Here is a 25,920-nt window from a genome sequence, read left to right on the forward strand (position 1 = left end):
TCATTTGTCATAACACACATACTTAACATGGAGTAGGGAAAGAAGGTTAGGCCTGTCACAATGAGATGACAAGACGTGGTTTTGACATGACATGTATTTTTATTTTGAGTTTGGTTTGAGTTTGGTATTCATATTAATCGTTATTGGTGTTTTATGGGCAATAAGTTGTGTAAAGCTTTGAAGGGGTTTTATTCACAAACAGGAAGTATAGTTTATTTATTTTTTTTTAAACATAGGTGGTTTGTCAGCATAAAAATTAGACATTGTCTATAAATGTGTTTTGCAGAATAAACCAAACTGGCAAGGTCACAAGTTAAAAGGGGAAGTCTGGGGAGTGCAGGTTCCGCGAAGGTCCCCAAAAACAGGCCTTTTCAGGAACTGAAAACGTTTGTAAGCACGAGATGTCTTATAACTCAGTAGTCTGTCAAAAACCAGTACAGACTGGCTGGGACACGTTCACCCTTGCTTAGTCATGCTATGATTCGGCATCCGAGGTTATAAATTAGCAGAGACAAAATGAAACTGGTTGCGCAAAAAACAAAAGAGCAAAGCACCCTCCGTCGAGAAGTGAATTTGGCTCTGTGCCCCGTTTAACCCCATATGCTGAATGAGGAAGTATTTCTAGCAATCAAGATAAGAGTAATTTGGGGTTGACAAATTGTTTTGATTGGCTGTTAGAAGATTATAGTTATCCCCTATTTTGATCAGTTTTATTAAAATTAAACAGCTGGGAGAGTAAATGGTCAACTTCCTCAATTATCTTCTTTAAGCTGATAGTTTAGCTTAAAGATAATTTGATCCAGGTGGTTCATCACAGAATAGCTACCTGTCGTGACCACCCAGCAAAGGAATAATTCTCTTTCAAAGCTTTTGCCCTTCTTTTTACTTTTTTATATTTCTTCAATTGATGATCTGGAGTGAGGAGCAACAAATTGTGAGTACATGTGATTTTGTTTGGTTTGAAATTATGGTGTGAATCATTACCTCTTGTCATTAATCAAAATATATTCCTTATTGAACAATTTTGCTTTGCTATTGGTTTGAACATTAATCGAATAATAAATCAAGAAAGACAAGATGTGGTTTAGAGTGTTTATGTGTGTTGTCACATTAATCATTGATTTCTTAAATCCTACTTTCACTTTCCTGATTTAACACTTTTCTCTTACTATTTGAGTCATACTTAGAGATACCTTAAAGATCGCTTATCGAGTAGATAATAGTTCCAAATACATGTTGGCTGTGTTCAAAAATCCTGAAAGGTTACTTCGGCTTACATAAACAAAATAAAACAAGCCCTCGCCGTCCTGCTAAGGACAGCTAAACTTATTTAGGTCTTTCTAAGTGCAAACGATCATGGAAAGGGAGCCGCTGTAAAAAGAGTGTGATTAGATTTATATCCTTAAATCATCAAAGGTTACTCTTTAAGGGTGTTAATCTAATGGAAGCTGGGGCTGACATAATAAAACTAGGGCGGTGAGAACCTAAACGGATCCTTTTCAACGCCAGCTTGAAGCGTCCCCGTCACCTCGGTAAATCCCGTGTTACTACGGTTTGAGATAAAGGGGGACCTTAACCCTTTGAAACGGAGAGTTGGCCAGGTAAGCGAGATCAGACAGAGGTCGTTTTTGCTGTAATGTCCTATTTTGCGGTTTCATCCAAGGATCTAATTGATCAATTGCATAAATTATGACATTGCAGACAATCATCAATTTTGCATAAAATTGCAAAATATCGGCCGATCTAGATCCAGTCAATCAGATCTGTGTAACATTTCGTTTTGTGCAATAAAAGAGACTGAATTCATACAGAAAATCTGATTATTACTATAATCTAATCTATTAAAAAAAAAAGATGAGTAATGCAAAGATAAGTGGGAGAACATGTTTAGTGCAGTGTACAAGGGTAATTGTTAGCATTCCCACATGTTATTGTGATTTTTATTCTCCACACTTTTTTCTTGCCACTTAACAACTCCCACATAATACTTCCAATTTATACTGTTAAAATTTCAACTAACTGCAAAAATTCATGCCTCCTGGGGTATATATCGTCTGATTTCACATTACTTACAGTACATACACAATTTAATGTTAAAGATCAACTTTTCCCCATTCATTTTCAATGGGACAGACATTGAACTTTTTCTAAGTATCACTTTTCACGCCCACTTCCATACATAACTTATCATAACCAGGTGTCTGATACTACTCTGTGGCACAGTTGGTAAAGTGCATTGCCCAGTAACCAGGAGATCATAATTTCATAATTTATCTCTCAATTGACTTGATAAGCATTCTACATGCATTCAAATCTTAGCATTCAGCATTCCCACGCAATATCTCCAGACATTGCACTTAGTCTAGTTATTGTCTAACGTTTTGGCCTGCTTCATTTAGAGTAGTCGTCTCTGCCGAAGCACATCCTTATAACATACAATCCTAAAGCAGTCTTAATGGTTTGATGGCTTTATTGACTTCTTAGGTTGATTTATAACGCCATTCTATTGGCATCAGCTTTCTCATAAATGTTACAACTAACTAGTCACTATTAGTCAAAGTTGTGTTTCCTGATGTTGCTCGTGATTTAAGAGATGTTGCAGTGAGGGGGGCTCCGTGCATAGAGAGTTGTATTTGTACTCAGATAATGTGCTTCATAATGTGCTTTTTATGTGCCAATGTTGTTTATATAAATATGCCGAGAACTGACTGGTGGCCTGGCAGTATCGGGAACATCAGATCAAGCACATAAAAGCAATTATTTAAAAAAAAAAAAAAAAAAGTGAGAGTGATTTATGTTGGAGCAGCTTGAAGAGGTGGAGGGCCTGGAAAAGGCTAAGTACTGTATATCAAATCCAGAGAAGAATGAGACAAAGTCAACTGTAGGGGGTGAGCTCAAGGATAGGAGAAATCCGCATTTCAATTACATGAAAGCAATTGTTTTTATCTTGAGTGCAGGTTAATGAACCTAATTAGTCTTTGCAGCATGAACCCTCTGGCATGTCAGCTAATCGCTAGAAGCTTTAGATAGTGCCAGTCAATTTTAGCTTACTAGAGTGCAGGAGAAAACAAACACGGTCTTATCGGTCCAGCAAGCATCACGTTTGGGGTTTATATCAACAGTAGGACATCTTTTGACCGACCTAGCGCGGCACATTTGAATTGAACAACAAGCTTCAGCACCCTTTGCAACATACAACTAAAAATTCATATTGATCGTCTCGATATTGTAGATATATATTTTTGCATACATCATACATTAAAACAAAAGAAATTAGATTTTTAAGTCCTTGCTAATAAAACAAAAAAAAACAAAAAAAATGACACCACAGTGCCTAAATGCTCAGCTTGCGAGTGTCACTTCACCAAATCCAGAAAACAGATGATTGGTTGTTTTACTGTGATGTCATTTTCAGTTGACAATTAGTAGCAAAATGCCCCCCCCACCACCCCGAGATAGATATGCTGCTTAATTTTCTATTCTTTGTTGTCAATATTAAGCTCAATACTTTCCATTCATTATTGTATATACTTTGGAAATAAATGTCCTTATGATTTTGTGGACAAAAATGCTGTCAAAAATACACGTGCCAATTCATTTTTCTCGCTGAGTGAAAACATTGGGGTATGGAATTTATAGGTGAATATGACAGTGACACGACGAGAGGAGGTAGGACTCAGACGCAGAGTGTAAGTTGGTCAACAAGGCTGCAGCTTTAATCGCACGAAACTCAAATCGCCTCTCAAGGAGGGAAAAAAGGCTGAACAAAAAGAGCTCAAAACTGGAGATACAAAAAAGGGCACTCAAAAACAGGGACAACAAAAGGCGCTCCACAAGGGAGGAAATCCAGGGCAAACTAAAGGCGCAAGACAAGGCAAGGCTAGACATCAAACAAGGACTGTGGTAAGAGGACTGGGAGGACGCTTCCATGCACTGAGATTTGTGACACTTCGGCAACCAACTGGCGAATGAAGGTGGCTTTTATTGTCCGGGTTGATTGGAAACAGGTGGTGCTGATCATGGGCGTGGAGCGGTAATCATTGAGCTGCAGGAAGGGTAAGTGACCTGGGGTGAGAGTAGAGTCAGGACTATCAAAATAAAACAGGAACATGACTGTAAAACAAAAGCATGAACCGCCACTGGTGGCGGCGTGACAGACAGTTGAGATTTTATTTGCAGTTACTTACATCTGCATACTTATTTTCACATGAGTTAAGGTATGTGAGCATGTTACTGACAGGTTTGTCTTGTTACTTATACAGGAGGTGTGTGTGTATACCATACTGTATTACAAAAAAATGCAGACAGTAAAAATAAATAGTATACTATACCGCATACACCAACACTATTTAGAAACACAACAAAGCTCTCTAGACATTTGATGGTCTAAACAGAAAACGGAAACAGTGCTTGTTTTTCACAAGTGAACATTTCATGGCACTTTTAGGAATTGTAGCTGCATACAGTAAACCCTGTCAATCACAGAGAGTCAAATTCACATCTAAGGGCAATTTCAAGTCTGTAAATTACGGGTTTTTCAGGGCCTACTATTGGGTTGAATAATCCTTTCCAAAGCGCTATGGTGATGACACATAATAACTAATTGTGAATACACAATGATAGACAGAAGCCATCATTGACCTTACCTGAATTGTGTTTATTGACATGGCTTATCAAATCAATGAAGACAAATGGGGATTCAGAAGAAGAAAGGAAGCTGAACAAATAACAGGTTTTGCCTTGTCTTGTTGTGTCTATTAAAAGAAGTAATTCAATGTAATCCATTTTAGATAGATGCCCTGCGATTGGTTGGCAACCAGTCCAGGGTGTCCCCCGCCTACTGCCCAGAGCCAGCTGAGATAGGCGCCAGCAGCCCCCGCGACCCTTGTGAGGAATAAGCGGTCAAGAAAATGGATGGATGGATGGATTTTAGATAGAAACCTGCATGAGTTTGTGTCTGATGTCCAACTCTGGGACTGGGTGCTGTCCATGGTGCTGAATCTTCATTTGCAGGAATAGGTCATTTGAAAGAGCAACTTTTTTTTTGCATTAAAAGAATTCTAAAAAGCAACACTGAAAATTCATGAATAAAACTATTATAGGCATAAAATATTGAATGCTGGATCTGGGAAGAAAGCACTTCAATAATCAAACACATTTAGAGATTTGGAAGTTGTGAGAAAAGGTCACAACTTTATGAACAACAACAAAAGCCAAGGAAAAAGGTTGTATTTTGACCTCATCTGTCCACAGAACTTGTTTTCAAAATGCATCAGGCTTGTCTGTATGTTCATTTGCGAATTCAAATGCTCATTTTTGTTCTGAAGATGCGGATGATGTTTTCTTCTGGTGTCGCTTCTCTGAAGATCATATTGGTGCAAGTATCTTTTTATCGTGGAATAGTGTAGCACAACTCCAGTGTCTGCCAGATCTAACTGGAGTGATTATGCAGTCAAACGTGGGTTTTGACTTGTTTTTCTCACAATTCTGCAAGTTGTGCTGTCTGATATTTTTCTTGGACTTCCAGTTCTTGCTTTAACTTCCATTGTTCCCAGTGACTGCCATTTCTTAATTACAGTCCGAGGAGAGGATATTGCCATCTGAAAATGCTTTGCTAACTTCTTATAGCCTTCCCCTGCTTTGTGAAAGTCAATTATTTTCAATTTCAGTGCTCGGTTGGTCAAGTAAGCTTTTCCTGACATTTTTTTCCTTCATAGTCTTCACTGATTGAGCATTTAAAACCTTTGCAATTGACATCGCCTGGTCTTTCTAGACATTGACTGTGAACAATCCATTACATGACCGGGTCTCAGCTTTTCAAAGGGGGCGGTGCATGCAAAACAAAAAACTATTTCCTTGGCTTTTTTATGCACAATAATACTTTCGGTGCTCAGAAACCAGTAGATATTTGTTCCTCTGTCAATGGCAGTGAAGTATAGTATACATAAATAAACAGTAGGTGCATAAGGTGCAATAAACTTTTGTTTACACCTATTGCCATTCATACAAGTCATTTCCTGTGATCAAATCAGCTAGTTGCGTTCAATGAAACACGAACAGATTTGTCATTAGTATTTCTTCTTTTTGTTGCATTTTTGTTTGGTGATGTGGTGTAAAGGTTTCTCCAATTTAAATTGATGCCTTCGCTCAAATGAAACACTTCTATTGATTGAACATCCTTCATGGTTATAAATGGACATCAGTGTGGTCAGTAAGCTATAGATTATTTGGACAGTATTAATGTTTGTCTATTAATCAGTAGTTAGAACCACATGATAATTTCATCCATCAGAAATCCATTGGAAAAATTACTTTTTTCACATACAAAATTGTCCTTGATATTTTATAATTTATAGCAAAAATCAAGTTTTGGAGTTTTGTTCATAAATCCCTTTTATGCTCTGCCCTCCGCCTTGCCTTGTGCCTCCACACCACCACAACGAAACCCCGAATGTGACATTTACCATTGATGCTTCAAATTCAGTTTAACGGTTCAGTGGCTTGTCATAAAGAGTCTTTCAAAATTTTGCAAAAAGATGAGTCCTGTCACAACACTTCATCAATGAAAGACAAATATATACAAGCCGATTTATTGTTGCCATTTTACAGTACATCACTGATGGCATAGTGTCCCACCTGCGTGATTTCCGTCATCAGTTCAAATTTAGATTTTACCAGATACTAAATTGCCTTGCTCAGCAATTAATTATCCTTTATGGAAATTGTCTAACATACTGCTAGAAAAATATGCATTTTTTATAGTTTTAATAACTAGCAACTCCAGCCACCCAAACTGATGAAAAGGCACAGCAAAAGAATCTGTACAGTCAAGAGGGAGAAATTTGATGCTTAAAATAGGTCAGAAGTGTTGCGATGTGCTCCAATATGCTCCAGTATGCTGGTCTTGTGGGTGTAAGGCTGTCAATATACTGTACGTATGAATTCATCAGCTAGTAACAGGCATAATCATTGCCCAGCAGCCAGTGTCAAGGATTAGGTCAACCAACAGCAAATTGGGGGAAAAAAAAGAGGGAAAACAGTATGTGGAAAGACTCCTTTGCTCATTAATAATTGAAATGATTTACTCAGTTAGAACCAACTTGCTCAGAAAGTCTTGATCCCCCCACCGAAGAGAGAGTATTTTAGAAATAAGCACTTTAACAGTGTATATTAATCATCAAATATAAAACTAGATATTTTTATGCCCTCACTCTCTCAACCACACAAGTGCAGTAAAATCTCATATAGCTGAAATAAATTAATGGTTGAAAACAGACTGTGGACATCAGCAAATAATAATGAGTTCACTATTGATGAATGTTGATATGAATACATATTTTAATGGTTGTTGAGCAATTCAGAAGTGTGTTTTTATCATTTCTGTTTGGCCAGACACATACACAGCATAATATATTATGCATTACATTATAGTTACAAAAACAGCAAATCTAACTGTGACATTTGTGTGCTGCAGACATCATTAATGGCAGATGGAACACAAAAGTGGCTTATTATTCTTGGACAGCACAACTGCTACGTGACAGGGGAGCACACCATCACATACTCAAGCTAAACATCCTCATCAAACTCTTGTTTGTGTGAGCTCTTGGTATCACCAAGAGGGATTTGAGCTCCTTAATTAAGTCTTCAGTGTCAGGAGGGGAACGTCCATGTTACTCCTCTGACATTTTAGCGCCAATGATAGGGGAAAGCAAAAGTGTACAAATTCCATTAAATTCCATTAAGTGTGCAGTGTGCAGGGTGAGCGGAAAAGAATATGGGGCACCCCGGGGAGTCTTGAAGTAGTATTTCTTTGGCCTATAACATCCTCTTAGTGGGAAATTGAATCAGTTTCGCTACTTCACTCCTGGCTCAGTCGTGTCTCTTTTTAGCATAATATAATAAAATGCAATACATGTGTAACATAATATCAAATCAGTGTTGGACAAAGTATTGTACATTGAAGGTGCCTTGTGCAGTTCAACAAGATTATTCTAAAGCTTTTAGGACATCATGCATGCTCCACAAATGGCTTTTTTTGCACTCAGGCAGGGCCTATTAGCGTGTATCTTCCATTCAGTGTGCGGAGTGTTTGGGGCGAACGTGCCACAGTTTCTTGGGGGAGGGGAGGGGTGGTGTAGAGTGGTGTCATGCTTGTCCCCACAAACATTTAGTGTTAGCGCACAACAAGACTGTGATAGAAACTGAAAAAAACAAAAACAACAACAAACAAACAGAAGATGCTGGCTTAGAGCACAGCCGAAACTTCAGCTGAGACTCCAAGAAAAATAAAAAAATGAAGAGTTTTATCGAGAGCACATACTCGCATGCACACCATGTGCGAGCTTGACACAGAGGCTGCAATTACTCTTTAGGCCAGAGGGTGGCAGCCATGAGTAAAAAAGTGACAAACTCCGCATGGATCCTTTAAATGAAGAGCAATGTAGCAAACTAAGCTACCAAATGACAAAAGTAACTAAAATATAGCAAGTTGTAATCTCTAATTTAAATTACCATACAGATAATATTTCTAAGGAAATCTGGGAGGCAGGCCACTCTACAGGATCACACTGACCAATCCAAGATCTGGAAAAAAACAAATGTTAAATCCCTTCGGGAAACATCTTGATATACTTTTTACATTAGGATTTCCATCAATTAAAAAAATATATAAATCACATCACTTTATCGGAAACTTGAATCCTGAGCCAGACCCGGCGTGGGAGTTGGGATGTCCACCATCTTGTGGCTCAGGAAGGAGAAGAGATGCACTCTAAGCGCAATGTATAGTAGAATCTGAGGTGGGCTTTACTAACTGTTGGATTGTGGTCACTGAGGTGAGAGTCCATCAAGGCTGCTGAGGTTTTGTGGCCACACTGGAGCAGTTCACAGTCCAATGTGAAGGGACGGGGATTGGAATCAGCACTTCCAAATCTCAGAACATGGTTTTCAGCCTGAAAAGGGTGGAGATCCTTGGCTGGGTCAGGGAGTAGATCTTGGGGTTCACTGATGCAACTTACAATTATTCTTCTTATTATTTTAATCTGTTGGGTATCTGGGCTCTAGAATTAGAGTCAGAATTTGGGTAATCTGGGAGGGACTGTCAGAAGGAGAGCCAGATGATGGATCTCTCTACACTAGTGAAGTAATTTGGGCACATCCCACAGCAATGATGCAACAAGCACAACTCAGCACTTTCAGCTGACCTGAGAACACCACAGGATCCCCCAAAACACAATGCGACTCGCTGCATAGTTTGCCATTCAGGCGACCCAACTTTGGACTACCAGAGACAAGTGAGTTTCCTTGTGTGAGTTTCCACAAGAGTCCTTGTGAGTTTATTTACAACAAAGAGGATTCTGATTCTGAAACGTGTATGAAGACGGTGAGATGCATATCGTACATATACAATGAGTGTAATTTTCAGACAATGTGGATACATGCTGACATGTCAAAACAAAAAGAAATAAATTGAGTGCAGTTTTCCAGCAAGTATACCAAAGTGAGCATCTTTTCATATTGCTTTGACAAGGAAAGGATTAGGCTTGACTTTAAATAGAATGGGTTGGCTGCTCAGTGCCCTCAATTTTCCAGTGCCTGGACAGGTTGATGCCACATTTACTATGTGAAATATAATGCAATAAGATGTGGCTATTAAAATGGTGGTAGTTCTTTTTGGTTCTTTGCAGTGAAGAGCTGTCATTTGAGAGGTATGAGCTTTTTATTAGCTCATTGCAGATTTTGAGTAAATGATAAATTAATCTTAAAGGTTCGTATATATGGGTACTGTACAATAAGTTGTTGTATGCACTGTATACCATCAGCCTTTGCACTACCAACAGTGAATAAAACATGAAGAACACACTCTGACCATGATCCCTCATGAGCACATTTCAAATGTAAATGCTTGCTAAAAATGCTGTGTATTATGTCATTCATGTGTCCACTTGACACTGACAGCCAGGTCCTTGATATGCAGATCTCTGCCGACTGGAGATGCGACATCAAGTAAAGAAGGACATTGTCTGGTGAGAAATCCTCTGCGTTGTCCAGCTCAGGGTCACCTCTGTTGCACCAGCTGACAGCAGATGAATCTCTGAACTTTCTAACAAGAGGCGCTTCTGATCTCTTTCAGCCTGCTGCTGATGACAGTGACCTTTATTTCCCCTTTCACCATTGTAGCCAATCGTCAAGTTCCGTGAAAAGGCTTTCAACCTGTGAAAGCGCTGCTCGCTGAACACAGCACTAATGAAACCAAAGTCCCAGGTTGTACAATTTCTACAATTTTATTCCATTTACCTTTTCAAAATTAATTTTCAGTAACACGTTGAAACACATAATCTCGATTTCTGTTTGTATGAATTTCATTTTTCAGGAGATAATTTCACTGAGTTCTGACTTCAGCATGTGTACAGATTAATTGGATGAAATAAATAATTAAAATGGAGGTTCTGAGTATTTGCCTCAGCATGAAAGGGACTGAGGCATTTGACAGATGAACATGTCAATAAAGCACAGCAAAAGTACTTTACATTTTATAGCTCGCGTAGTAGGAAGGGAACTAAATCGATTTGGAATCTTATCAATAATCCCTTAATTATACAGACCACATGTTGTACTTTATACAGAATAGTTATTCAACAGGTGAAATGCAATGTAAATAAAGTACCATAAAATCCAATTAATAACACACACCCGTGTACAATAACCCCTCACCCGCCAGCCCCCCACCCCACCACCACATCCAAATGACCCTAAAAAGTGGCTTTTTCTCTGTACCCGTTTTGCTGGTGTCCCTTATTATAAGAGTGAGTAATACAAATAATTAAAGATGCATACAAAAATAAAATAAATAATAATCGTGTAAATTCTTTTAAATCCATGTTAAATATTGGGTTCGTTTCAGCAATGGACGTCTTCAAGCAGGTCAGCTCACCATCAGACGCATATATTTCCATGTTTAAGTCTCTATTAGCTCCGCTCTGCCGTCCGTCAGCAATGAATGTCCGTGCGGAAACACAAAATATTGGTTCCGGCTGTTCGGGGTCACACAAATATGTTTTTTTTGTTTTTATTTATTTATTTATTTATTTATTTATTTTTTTAATTACTGTACAAAGTAGGCAGGGAACTCAGCTGTAACTCGAGGACTCCCTGTATTGGCTAAGTATTCATTTGTCATTCCAAAAAAACAAACAAACAAACTATGCTGGTATCCAAAAGCTTGCAGCAGCAGTCACAAGCACGAGGTAGATGTTATTGGCCTTGTCAAGTTCAATCTAGAGCATGGGTATCAAACTTGCAGCCCGTGGGACATTTGCGGCCCAAAGGATGATATCTTTCAGCTCCCTACTTGACATGAAAGTTTAATGTTAACCTTTTTTGCCATGTCATTGCCCTGGGTGTTTTATGTTGTTGTTTTTTTTGGTTTTTTGTTTTTTTAATTTGTTGTAATCACATATGGGCTACTATAGCTCAGGCTAATCACAGCTTTTGGCAAAACGTAATCCTGAGCTGACACCAAGTGGAAGGAAAAATATTCTATCACCAAGGCTCAGTTATGTCTTTTTCCAAAGAAAACGTCTGGTGACAAAAATAAAAAAAATAATAAAGAAAAACAGGAGCATGAATGTTTTTTTTTTGGGTTGTGTACGTGGACTCCCCGACATGTCTTAAATGCACAGAGTGTTGCGGTTCTCAAGAAATCAGACTTCTTGATGACTTCACGTTCTGAAGTTTAATGCTCTTAACAGTTATTAATAAATATTGAAAAGATTAGTTTAACTTTTTTTTGTACACTTGACCCTTTTTGTGAAATACTTGTGCAGCCCAAATCCATTCAGACGCTATGTTCAACGGCCCCAACATAAATTGAGTTTGAGACCCCTGTAGCCTTCAGCATTACTTCACAAAAGGTCCAACCTGTGCATTTGTATTGATGATGTATGTATGTAAACTTCTGACGACCATGTCTATATTTAACCTTATACTGCATACGTTTGTTGTGTAACAGGCAAATTAGAACATCCGTAAGAGCACGGTCAACATGGGTTTCCTGGATTAACATTTCTGCAAACTAACTGTAATTAAATAGAAAGCCTGCAACACACATTTTTTCAATTTTCTTCCTTTCACAGTATCGTTTGTCTAATTCTCCGAAAACTGGGATTAAGGACATCAAATTCAATCCTTTTAAATCTAGTGCACTTTAGTTCTGTGGCTTGCTTTGATAGATGAGTCAGGAGACAGGATTTAACAGGAGATTGGAGCTGATTACCACCATGTTCTCATCATTTGCACAGAGCCTAGTTAATTGACTCCTGACCAGTGATGCATTGAACACACACGCACATTTGCTGTAAAACTCAGCATGACCCCAGTCAGAGCTATAATAACGGAAGAGCAACTCTTGTTCAAACAAACAGTTTGTTTCTATCCGTGATGGGTACTACAGGGAATGGAAGGATAAGATGGGAGGAAGCATGTAGATGGTGTCTGAAGTCGATGTTTTTCTTTGGATCTGGTGAAAATAAAAATTTCAGAGAATTGTTGCTACCATTCCACTTTTTCCTAGACATTCATAAATGCATAGACCTGCCATTTTCCCCACTATAGTTATGCTGACAACTTAGATGAGGAATAGATTTACAACCACAGCAGTAAAAAATGTTGTATGTTATGCTGAGTTCAAAGATTTCCCACTTTCAGCACTGCGCAGTCACCTATAATGTTTGAAGCAGGGCATTAGATTTCACTCATAAATGTTTTAGAATCCAGCAATATTTATACTCATCTACTTTTATGGCAAATCTATATTAGAACCATTAGGCGTACATTAGTGAGTGAAGTATATTTGACCTAATCCTGGTCCTCATCGAGAAGTCAATGGCCTGCATTAAGCCGGCCTAAATAAAATCTATGGCCCAGCGATATTTTTGCACAAGTCACTTGAGTACTACTTTGTGGACCCGCTCCTTCCACCTCCAGCTAATTGGCACATTTATAACTTGAACATGATCCCTCCATGACTCGAACCTCAGGGACCCAATCAATGCAGGAAGAGCAAGAAAGAGTTAGAAACAGAAAACAATATTAGGATCAAATGTTATCATACAGTAAACCGAAAAACTGAATACAGTAGACACCAATACGATTGTCGTTGCAAGTAAATAATTTTATTGAATAACAGATGCTTTTGCCACAGTGGAGCTGATTTAGCATTCGCTGAACAGGCAAAATTACTCAAATGTGCCAACTTCCAAGTACTGGTAAAAGTAGACATAAATCGTAAGTAAATGTGACTTATTAAACTCGAGATGATTTGCCGGGACTGATTTAGCATTTTTAAATAGCCTACCATGTCTGACAGGCAAGGATTCAAAATTGTATTTACTTTATTTATTTAGATTTTATAATCAGGTGCAATGTGTACTAATTTTGCTTTCTGTTACTTTGATAGTTATGTGGCTTGTAATAAAAACAAAAATACAGCATCTCTGTCATTTTCAATAATGCCAAACCTCCTGTAGCGGTTTGTAAAACTGGTGAAACAACTTGTCTTTTTTTTTTTTTTAGGTTAAAGGCCCAGTATGACTGATTATTATTATTATTTTTTCATTCACTCACTCACAGAAGCTAACGTGTGTGAATGAGTGAATGAAGAAAAAAAATCCGTGCGTGCTTTCAAATTGCCCCGGGAGTGACGTCATGCAGCTGACACGTTCGCCCGGCTCCGTTTGCAACACGCCACCCCCTGCTCTGCGATTGGCTGGAGGGGTGTAAACACTGCCTTTCCACAGAAACGTCCCGCTGTTTATAAAACAAACACCAAATGACAAAATACAAGGCTGTGGGGGGATCGGACAAAATCACCACCAAAGATTAACATAAACCCAGATGTGTAGACTGAGAGAAAGTTAAAGTGTGTAAATCCTGTATTTAAAAAGTACATTTTCCTGAGTGAATACGGCAGACTGCGCCTTTAACAGTTCCCAATGGTTTAAGGGTTTGTGTTGTTGGATCAGGTGTTGGTGTTTGGCAACGTATTTCACTGCCTGCACTGATTCACACACAGTAACTTTACTGGAGTAAAAGTGCCATGGATGTTTTCATTGTCTTTTGTGAGCATTTGTGTTACTTTCCTGCTAAAGTAAAATTCAGAGCAGCTCTGCCCCTGGTTGTCATGATAACATGAAGCAATAATAGCGTTGGCACAATATGCAGTGTCTCATTTACATGAAAACACACATATCTACAAAAGAGACACTTAAAAAAAATACGCAAGTTAATATAAAGTAAAATTAAGTATCAACATACACACAAATAAAAACGAGTTTTGTTTTTGCTAAAAAGAAAGCTGATCCACTCTATAGTAGCTGTTAATGCTGTGTTTGTGAGATAGACTGCAACACACGGAAGACCGCTGTTCTCCACTCCCTTTGTCACTAAGTCAATTCCTAATGTTGTACTTTGCTCTTTAGGTGAAGTGAATGGAGACATGGGGAGCTTTTCCCGGCACCCCGTGGCCACTCTGTTTATATCTCCAACAAGTCTTGCATGTTCCCATCACTTCTAAGCATCGATGGATAAGTAAGCATTGCATCATTTTATCATGGTTGTTTTACAAGAAAAAACTTGATTTTCCTCCTACAGCAGTGCTGTCAAGGAAGGAGGATGAGTAGAGAGTGAGACAGACTTAAAATACAAATGTTCACTGCATTTTTTAAGAGCTTTTAGACCGCTTTGAGATGTTAAATGTCGCCAATTGAAATCCAATTTAATGGACATATAGTCCCATCGAAATAACTTGCAAATAGTTAAAAATTCAGCTGTCAGAATGGTGGCCTGTGGTTTAAATTGAGTCAAGGTTTCAAAGTAAGATTCCAAAGCAGGATTTGGCTTCCATGCAGGGGTCTCTTTTTCTTTTTTCTTTTTTTTTTTTACAGTTGTTACAAAATTGAGTTGAAAAATCAGCTGTCAGAATGTGACCTTGGGTTTTCATGGAGTCAGTGTTTCAAAGTAAGGTTTCAACGGAGGGTCAAAAATCTTGACAATGGTTTGAAGTCAAACCCTTCTTTGAACCCTTACCATGACTTCTTTAAAAGCCTGGGTCACACATTCTTACGGCTGATTTTATTTTGTAACCACCGTTAAAAATGTGTTCCTCGAGTTGAGTGGAAGCCAAAGCCTCCTTTGAAACCTTACTTTGAAATATAGATTCGTTTAAAACCCGAGGACATATTCTGACAGCTGAATTTTTCAACAAAATTTTGTAACTGTTAAAAATTGTGATCCTGTATAGAGGCCAACCACTCCTTTGAAACCTTACTTTGCAACCATGACTCCTGTAAAACGAGGTCACACATTCTGACGACTAAATTTTAAAACTCGTTTTTGTAACAAATGTTAAAAAAAATAACCCTGCATGGAAGCCCTCCTTTGAAACCCTGACTTATTTAAAACCAGAAGTCAAACATTCTAACAGCTGACTTTTTAAATTCAATTTTGTCGCCATTGTTAAAATTTTGGACCTTAACTGGAAACCAAAGCCTCCTTTGAATCCTTTCATTGAACCCTGACTGATTTAAAACCCTAGGTCACACATTCTGACAGCTGAATTTTTCAACTCAATTTTTTAAACAACTGTTAAAAATTGTGATCCTGTATAGAAGCCAAACCCTCCTTTGAAACCTTACTTTGAAACCAGGACTCCTTTACAATATGTCACACATTCTGACAGCAACATGTTTTTGTAACAACTGTTAAATTTTTTTTGACCCTGCATGGAAGCCAAGCCCTCCTTTGAAACCCTGATTTTTTTTTAAACCAGAGGTCAAGCATTCTAACAGCTGACTTTTTAAACTCAATTTTGTCGCCATTGTTAAAATTTTGGACCTTAACTGGAAACCAAAGCCTCCTTTGAATCCTTTCATTGAACCCTGACTGATTTAAAACCCTAGGTCACACATTCTGACAGCTGAAATTTTCAACTCAATTTTTTAAACAACTGTTAAAAATTGTGATCCTGTATAGAAGCCAAACCCTCCTTTGAAACCTTACTTTGAAACCAGGACTCCTTTACAATATGTCACACATTCTGACAGCAACATGTTTTTGTAACAACTGTAAAAAAAAAATTGACCCTGCATGGAAGCCAAGCCCTCCTTTGAAACCCTGATTTTTTTTTAAACCAGAGGTCAAGCATTCTAACAGCTGACTTTTTAAACTCAATTTTGTAGCCACTGTTATTGTTAAAAATTGGGACCTTAACTGGAAACCAAAGCGTCATTTGAAACCTTTCATTGAACCCTGGCTGATTTAAACCCTGAGGTCACACATTCTGACAGCTGAATTTTTCAACTAAATTTTGTAACAGCTGTTAAAAATTGTGATCCTGTATAGAAACTAAGTCCTCCTTTGAAATTTTTCTTTGAACCCTACTGATTTAAACCCCAAGGTCACACATTCTGATAGCTGAATTTTTCCACTCAATTTTGCCACAATTAACAGAAATCCCGACCCTGCGTGGATGCCAATCCCCCTTTGAAGACAGGGTTTTAAAGTAAGGTTTCAAAGGAGGGTTTGCCATACCCAGGTTAAGTGTTTGATTCGGCTACAGCAAATGGTTGGCCAGTGTATGGTAGAATGTGGACAGCTTGGTGCTCTTTCTCTTCCTGTCGCTTCTGCCTCAATAAGTTAGCCCCTGCATGAATTTTAATGGAGCCCGGTGAAGAGCATAGCCCGGGTGCCAGTGAATAGCTTTTTTTTTTCTTGGCCCTTCGACAGCAGAGCTTCCCTAATGGGTTCAGCCTGACTAGATTCAATCATGTCCCTTGATACCTTGTGAAGAGGATGTAAATTGTCAATCAGAACTCTCTCTCTGGTTGTCATGCTTGCCCCTGTTTTTCTGCTGTTTTCATCTCACCCCTTCTGATCATTCTGACACAATTCAACTTGCTCATACTTTCAATGTTCTCATCTAATAGACATTTACATCCCCTGTTACATTACGTGGTTGATAATTTGACTTTCAAAAGTAGTTAATGTCGATGGCCACTCAACCAGTTGATATAGGCCAAAATTAATTACGTGTATGGGGGTGAAAATGGTGACTTTGCATGCACAAGAATTAAAGCGATACATCATTAACTATACTCTATGGAAAAACAAACAAACAAATTGTTTCAGTAGAAAATGTGGACAAAGGAAAATAAGTTGTAAAACATTCTTATTCACAATATCTTTTCGCCAAACAAAACAAGGGGTCTTTAATATACAGTAGGCAACTATATAGCGCAGGATTATATACAAATGAGGTGTTAGGGGATCGGGGTGGACATTCGGACACATGGACAGACGGTTTTGCAAATGCAAGATGTAATCTTTTTGTATATGCTGTGATGCTGTGCGTGTTTTGTTTATTACTGTTTACACGTGATGTATGTTTTCACCTTTTTTCAATTGTGGCCCATTCTTTTGATGTCACAGCAGATAATATATTCTGACTTTTTAAGGTTAATATATTTACTTGATTGCCTCATATTGCAATCATATCTCAAATACTTAATTAGAGTGTGAATGCTAAATCCACCCTGTGGGCAACAGGTGTAACCAGCTTCATTTTGGAAACACTTTATCATGAGTGAATTCATTTACATTTGCAATTCATGATGCAAAACACAGCAGAGAGGTATGTCTGGCTCTTCATGCAACAACCACATGGTTTGGAAAAACATACTTCAAAAACTGCAACATCACTGCTTAGATTCAAGCTGCATTACCTCTGCCAAAGGAGATGAGTTTAGCACAGGTTTCATTGGAGAATGTGCTGCTTATGTCATGAAATACTCAACAAGGTGATTAACATAAAAATAATAATAATAATAATAATAATAATAATAATAATAATAATAATAATAATTTGTTTACTGTTAAGAACACAGACTGTACCCAAAAGGATGACTCAGTAAAAAAAAAAAAAAAAAAAAAAAAAAAAAAAAAAAAAAAAAAAAAAAAGTCTAGTCCTATCAGGCAAACGCTGTAATTTCTCTGGTTATTTTCATTTAAATATGTATATTTTCTGAGCCTGTTTTATTTGGGCAGGGTTTTAACAAAGTGTGATTATATTTTTCAACAAGTCTTAATTAATTAGGGCTGGGTATTGCCACCGACCTCACTATAGGATACGTATCACGATACAGGGGCCACGATACGATACGTAATGTGATACATATTTGTCCCACATAAGACACATTTTATTTCGTTTTTTCAAACAGAATATAGGAAAATTGGTTCACTGAGACACATGCCATGTTAAGTTTATAAGTAAATAAATTGATATTCTTCGTCTGCTTTAATTTTTCTTAGCAAGACACAGTGTCCAATCACTGGTGAACTATTTTTGCATTAATTGAAGGCAATTAACTTCAATGACGCTGCTGGTTTTTATTTTTTAGGTACAACGCAAGCTGCAAGGGCAAACGTTAACTGCCTATTTAAAGTTAACGAGCAATATCGATTCTGACGCCTGCGTATCGATACGTGTATTGTAATGAGGCCCGCGGCGATATATTGCCGTATCGATTTTTTGAGCACACATTAATATTGTATGTTTATTAGGGATATTCAATAAAATATCGACCGATTTGGGAAAATATGACGCCATTTTTTTTATTTTTGATAGGTATATTTTAGCCAATAAAAAGGTCCGATAGATTAAATTAAAGTCTGTATACTGTTTGTAACACGAGCAGTCCACAATAAACCAAGTTGCGCTGCTTACATCATGTATAGACCACGTCGCGTTGATTATGTCATCTATCGCAGCTCTCGCTCTCGTAGACCGGCCGGCCTTACTTGGCATAACTGAATCTTGGCCCACACTACTGTAATAGCAAACTAGCACGTAGCAATCAACATTTTCTCTTCACCAGTGTGGTCGTTTTTCTCCATGGCAGAAGATCAAAACATTTTCAGCAAGGATTCGAAGAGGGGGAAAGAAGGCTTTTGCTCACCTGAAAATCCGTCATTGTGGCAAAGCCGTTTTGATCTAACGTGAAGCAGCGGCTAATGGCAGTATGCTAACGGCGCTAAGCTAACAACCAAGCAAGGCAGCAACAACAACAAGGCTAAAGCCATTAACGCCAAAGTTATGGCATTCATAGCGCTAGACAACCAGCCTATTTATGGCGCCAACCCGGGTTTTTGTAAGTTAAGAGCACGTACATTTGGAGCCACGTTATATTCTTCCAAGCTGTCACATATTCTAATATGCGTTCCTCCCCGCCTGTATGGCGTCACTGATATCCAGCCACAGCTCGATTGACAAGAACGGACTAAACCTAAGTTTCACCACAGTTGGGGCGTGTGGGTTTTCGAGGATGCGTCTCATAAGTTATTTTATTTTTAACTTGTAAGTTTACTATAGTAAACTGAGCATATATGCTCAGTGCAGTCAAAACATTAATACGCTAGCGTTTGTGAAATGATCAAGCCAAGCAGTGAAATAATTCTTTAATGCCTGTTACTGTCGGCCTTAACCAAGCCACAACATGTTAATGTGCGTAGCTTTTTTCGTTATGTATTTCTTTTTTTTTGTAAAGTCTGTGTTCATGGCCCGTCCAGACCATGGGAAACTACATAACACGCCACACACCCACCAAGGTTGCTGCAATACCAGTAATTCTGTAAACCTGTATGCAGTTTTGTCTATTTACTTGATTTCAATTTTTTTTTAGTCAAGGTTGACAAATGTCAATGGATATAATTTTACCTACCGTTCACCTACCTCATCCTCATGCACTATTGCACTTAGGGCTGAATAAATGCATTCCTATTACATAATGCATACATGCATGAATGTTTTGTTTTTCCAGATAAACGAGTTGTAGTTCTATATTAGTTTTCAAATTAACTGTTTATTTTGTGTAATTATTTGTTAGCCATTTCATAGAGAAAATACACATTTGAAAGAGACAAATTTGTTTACTGTTATAGTCAGAGCTACTAAAACATCACAAATTGCAAATTATATGAAGACTATGTTAAAAATAAAAACATAAATTTATTGGCTATCAATATCAGTATCGACCATACAAAGCAGGAAATTATTGGTATCGGTTTAAATTTGACATATTGTGCATCACTAATGTTTATTGTATTTTTCTGATAAATGGAGTGAAGAGAACAAGACATTACTGGCTCAACTGATCACATACAATTAGTGGGGGTAAATTGTAAAGCTATTTTGATACTGCATAAATAATTTATTTTAAAGGGCAACAAGCCTTCCCCAGGTGCAAGTACCTTTGTAGGAGTGAGTGATGCATGGGGCCCCAGTGAAGAGAACATCGCCATGGGGAAAGGAGAGAGGTCACAGTAAATAACCACTACATCGTCAAGGGGAATGGATGGAGTGAAGAGGAGAAAATCCTTGTGATTACGCCACTTCATGTTCATTTTTGACTGTTTTCTGCTATTCACCTGTGCTCTTTCTCATCCTCTCTATGACCCTATCCTTTTTCTTTCTCGCTTTTCCAATTCAGTTTCTTTCTTTCTTGCTTGCCTGGCGGCTGATCGCTGAAAGGAGAGTGGAATTGGATGCCTTCCTTGCAGTGCTTCCTTGTGAGATTTGTAAGAGATTTTGTTTTGCACGAGTGACTCCTACAGCTCACTTGCTCATCACCAACCCAAAAATGTCAACTTGCCACATCCTGCCATGACCTCAGTGGAACTTCAATGAATAAATGTTCAATTAATAAATGTTTTGAAGGGATAAGGAGACTTTTTTTTCACATTGCCAAATTTAGGTGTGCATACCATAAGCCCTGGCGTGAGAAATTAAAGTAAACCGTGACAGCAGCTAAGGGTCCTTCGGTGTTTCATTTTAAGTCAGGCAGGTTATTGAACAAAAGGGTCCGAAAAACTGTTGGCCAGTCAGCAGTAATTACCATATGCACATATAATAAGTGGTGACATTAGTGAGGAAAAGAATAGTAATGTAACATAACAAACAATGTCAAGCTGACTGATAGCTTAAAGCTGCATTATTCTTTCTGCTGTGTCCGACCACACTCCTCGACTTGATTGCTCGTGTGGCTGATAAGATGAGGTGCTCTAATGTAATCATCAACAATAGGGTGAATAGTAACACATCTGTCCGTCATTCATCAGTAAAATGATGGAACTCCCATTTTAATGATGAATGACTCTATGATGAATTCCCACTTCGAATTACAGAATCATTGACGGGCGTCCATTTTGTTTTGGAATGACGAATGACTGATTGTGATTAGAGTGCGGTTCGTCTTGAAATATTGACAATGGCCGGAGGGGTACCAACTGTTGACGATTGCCGAATGACGGATGCTCAAAATTCATTGATGTGCCGACCTCTGCTATTTTACGGGTTTTCTTGCTATTTTAGGGGAAATTTATATTACAAAAACTGAGAACCTGAAGATAAGAGCTCAATCCCCGCAACCTCATCGTGAGCGCGTTCGAAAATATGCTCTGAGCACACTGCTTCACTCAGTACATTTGGAAACTCAGAATGTTGTTCAAATGTAGCTTTTTGTTAGTCACATTGCCCCATAAAAAACGGAGCCAATGGAGACAGTACAAGGAAAGTGAACTGACTCCCACAGTACACAAGGAAACTTCCGCTTAACAACTATGTTAAGGTTTTTCTTTGTGCCTTAAAACATCTTATCTTAACCACAATCCAGTGTCAATTGAAGCCAAAGGTACAATTCTGGCGTACTACGGCACTTTATAAATCTTTGTTGTGGAAACTTGAACTGAGTTACCATGACTACCGTACTTCCGGAGGAAGAGGAGAAGGAGCGGTAGAAAGAGATGGAGAAGAAGATGTAATCACTGGTTTGCTATGTCAGTAAATTCTATGACAATGAAAATGAACGCTTCTTCAATTATACTGTATCTTTCGCTTTTAATGCATCATCGCCATCATCAGAGTTAAAACTGAGAAACAAACTTCTCTTGTGGCTAGTGTGAAAGGTCATTTATGTTCCTTCATCGTAGTAGGATTCGCTTACACGGGTCGGTTGCACAAAAAAACTGTGGTCCAAATCCTTGTCTTCACTCCTCATCCCATTCCAGCACAGCAAAGATTTAATCCTCACCTACAGTTTGAAATCATCTCTCCAACTCGTTCTTGCTTTTCTTTGAGTGATGGAGCGGCTTCTCGAGCCGCTGTGGAAAGCGGCAAGCAAGGTCAAAGGTGATGGAACAGAATAATCCCTTTATGAAACATTCCTCCTCTGCTGAAATAAGGCTGGTGTGAGGAAGGTCAGCATGTCTCTTAACAGCCTCAGCCCAAGATTGTAATGCTCTATTCACTCACTTGCTTACCCTGAGAAGCAAATAGCTGCCATATCATACAGGACTTGCCCATATAGCTTGAATGCAGTGGGAGAAAGAAGGTAGATTAAAGTCTGAATGTGGGTGCTTGTAAGCATGCCAGATCTGTTAGACTCATTCATCAGCTTCTCAAGCCATGATCATATGTTTTCATCATATACCAATAAATGTCACGTGTTCGTTCCTATATTGTACAACTGTATGTGGAAGAGTTCAAGGTGTCTTAAGTTAAGTACGGTATGTGACTCATGTGTTAGTCATCAGTCATGCTTCTCCCCTCAGCTCGGGGCTGGATCAAGCTTGTTCTGCTTCAAGAACACAAGATTCAGGATTGAGGCATACTGGTGTGATGTGATCAGGACATAACAAAAAAAAAAGCAATTTAACTGTCATCTACAGCTGTTGAGTTGAGCTGATCATCTGCATTCAAACTAGTCGGTCAATCAAACAAGATTTTCCGGAAATTTGTGGCTAAGTGGACACAATTTATCTCAATGGGTGACCATTGGTTGTAATTGGGAAAGTTTTTTTTTTTTTTTTTGGCCATTCAGGAAAATGGTTACAGTCATTAATATAGAGCTGGTAGTCCTCTCTCAATTTTTTCCATCTTACAGAATCTTGTTTTGTTTGCTTTGTTTTTCTTGACAGGACTTTCTTCTTTTCTGATTGCTGTTAAAATCTTAATGGAATCTTTTCTAAAGTGTCCATCCTTTGAAATTAATTGCAATTTTCTCTTCATATGCTGTATGTTGTGAAACCTTGACATTTTTCATTCTTGAGCAGACTGCAGGATGACAGTAACAGCAATTTATTATGATTTGTGAAGTGAAATATTGGTGTGCTTTTCTCTCCTGGTTTCCAATGCACCTTTAATCGCTCGCATTGGGACTGTTTCTCTCAGCAAGTCCCCTGTCTCATCAGTTGAGTACGAGTATATTGAGAAAAACATTTTCACAGGTAGTCTCTTTGGGCAGGGGACCAGCCCCTCTGTCCCTGTTCCAATTAGAATAAGAAGGAAAGGACGTTTTCATTGGTCTCATAGTTTTGTTGTTGCCAGCATCTCTTGGCGTAGAGTCAGTTTGTAGTAATTTGCTTCTCCATTTCAGCCAGCAAACAAAAACAACAACAACGCTGAGATGAGAATTACTGACCTTCTTCAAGCACAAAAGCCAAACAAATTATGTGTAGGGTTTCCTATCAAATAATATGTGTTGGTAGCGTGGGTGAACACAGCTCCAAGTCTATCCATGTCATAAATGAAGCCTTACCATGGATTTCTCTAAACCTGAATGGTCGGTAATCTGTGTATCTCTACTATTTATTGACAAGTAGGGATGCACCGATCACAATTTTCTGGCCGATCCCGATCCCTGATCTTTAAAAAGCTTGACCTGCCGATCCCGTCTTTGCCCATCTTGATTTTTTTCCCACAATGTTCTAATTTTGTTATATTGTAAAACATTGAACAATATCAAAATGAAATGACGATTAGTCATCTCACAGCTGAAGAGGACACTGAATGAATTTTTCCTACCTCTGCGGAGGGAGATTAGATTGGTGGACAAGATCAGTTTATTTTAAGAGCTCAGCGGATCACTGATCCCCCCCCTAAAAAATAAAATAAATAAATAAATAAATAAATAAATAAGGAAAGCAGCACTGATCCCGATCCTGGCTGACCGATCAGTGCACTCGTGTTGAAAAAGTTTTCTTTTGGTGGTGGGTGTGTCTAGGCTGGACAAGAGAAGATGATGTCAAACCCTTTGTCATAGTACTTTGGCATCTCTACCAATTCTGGGCAATATTTGTGAATCAAGTGAAAAAAAAAATACTTATCAAGACATGTAAAGGCACCATTTAAAGAAATGTAAAATTTTACGTCTGCTGACTTAACATTTGCCACTTTGTCAGTAATGAGCACCTGAAAGTAAACTCACAAAAGGATGCGCTGGTAGAAAGAATATAAATTACAACCTCTTTTGTCTTATCATTCATTAGTCTGCATCTTATTATTATTATTGTTATTATTATTATTGGATAAGGCTATATACGGCTTGCCTCTTCAAAAAATACTTTTTGCAGTGTTCTTCTTTTCTCTGTGTCTGAGTAATACTATCTTCCTCTCAAGTGTTTTATAGCACAATTGGTGAAAACACTGAAAGATTCAACCCTGCTCAAAAGGAAAAGCTTTTTAGAGTTAGTTACAGATGAAATCATAGCCATACCTTATAAAAGAAAACAGCTCTGTCTGTTGGTGATTATTAATATTTTGTTCCTCTTGGATCGACTGGAACATGGCACAAAACCCATATAAAAAAAAAAAAAAAAGACTAATAAATAGACCAACAGGAGTGGCCAGGTTCAAACACATAGTTGGCCAATGATCGATCATCGGTGGTTAAGCAGTGGCACAGTCTGAGGTGACAGCTGTTGGGAAATGATGGATGCCCGGGGAAGGAAACTGTGTTTCACTTGGACTCCAACAGAGCGGCTGGCTCTACTTGAGGCTTGAATCCAAGTTGATGCAGACTTGCTTGGAGTAGCAGTTGGAAAAACATCTTAAGAAAGATATTCATAAAGAAATTTATATTCACATTATTACTGGGGAAATCTGCATTTACAGTTTCTTCCACACTTATTTTATACTTATTGGTACAACCGTACCCACGATATTTTCATTCGCCGTAGAGGAGAAAAAATAAGCTTACCGCCGGTTTCACTTCTTGTTTGGCATGAGCAATTCATGTTATTTATTTATTTATTTATTTATTTATTTATTTATTTATTTATTTATTTATTCATTTATTTATTACGTCCGTGTGAAGAGTCTGACTATCTTTTTTTTTTTTTTTAAGCGATTTTCTTAACATTTTCTTAACTCAAGAATTATGGTTGTACACACGCTTTGGGGTCGGGCTAGGAAAAAAAAAAAAAAAGCACCGGGCTATGCAAGCATCACTTTGAATGACGCAAGCACGCTTCTCTCGTTCCGCACTGATGTATATATATATATATATATATGTATATATATATATATATATATATATATATATATATATATATATATATATATATATATATATATATATATATATATAAACAGGAAATAGGCAAAATCAGCGATTTTGACAATAAAACATGTTGGAAATTAGTTATACATAAAGATCAGTGGACAAATATTAATATAAATTTGATGTTATAATTTTCTTTTTTTTTTACTTGTCATGATGACAGGTGAGGCTCTGCCTCACCTGCCTCCCCTGACCGCACGTCACTGATATATATATGTATGTATGTATGTATGTTGCCCTGCGATTGGCTGGCAACCAGTCCAGGGTGTCCCCCGCCTACTGCCCAGAGCCAGCTGAGATAGGCGCCAGCACCCCCCGCGACCCTTGTGAGGAATAAGCTGTCAAGAAAATGTATGTATGTATGTATGTATATATATCACAACTGGAGTAATCAAGCGCTTGGTGATCAGCACACCGACAGTGTGGACGAACGGTCCTCGGCGGAACAGCATTTTGGGATCAAAAGATG

At 38.2% G+C, this 25,920-nt stretch overlaps 1 protein-coding gene across 2 annotated transcripts in view; it reads left to right on the forward strand.

Annotated features, from left to right (window-relative positions):
* Positions 1–611: 611 nt before the first annotated feature.
* tafa1b (TAFA chemokine like family member 1b) overlaps positions 612–25,920 on the forward strand; it is a 182,537-nt gene continuing 157,228 nt past the window's right edge. Inside the window, exons 1-2 of one of the 2 annotated variants that reach the window (XM_077530493.1) lie at positions 612–934; positions 14,481–14,589. In XM_077530493.1, coding sequence (XP_077386619.1) covers positions 14,582–14,589 — 8 coding nt within the window. In that variant the 5' untranslated portion in view covers positions 612–934; positions 14,481–14,581. The remainder of the gene's footprint in view (positions 935–14,480; positions 14,590–25,920) is intronic. The other variant, XM_077530491.1, reaches the window with a different exon arrangement.

Source organism: Festucalex cinctus, chromosome 8 (genome assembly GCF_051991245.1).
Source record: "Festucalex cinctus isolate MCC-2025b chromosome 8, RoL_Fcin_1.0, whole genome shotgun sequence".
NCBI classification, from domain to species: domain Eukaryota; kingdom Metazoa; phylum Chordata; class Actinopteri; order Syngnathiformes; family Syngnathidae; genus Festucalex; species Festucalex cinctus.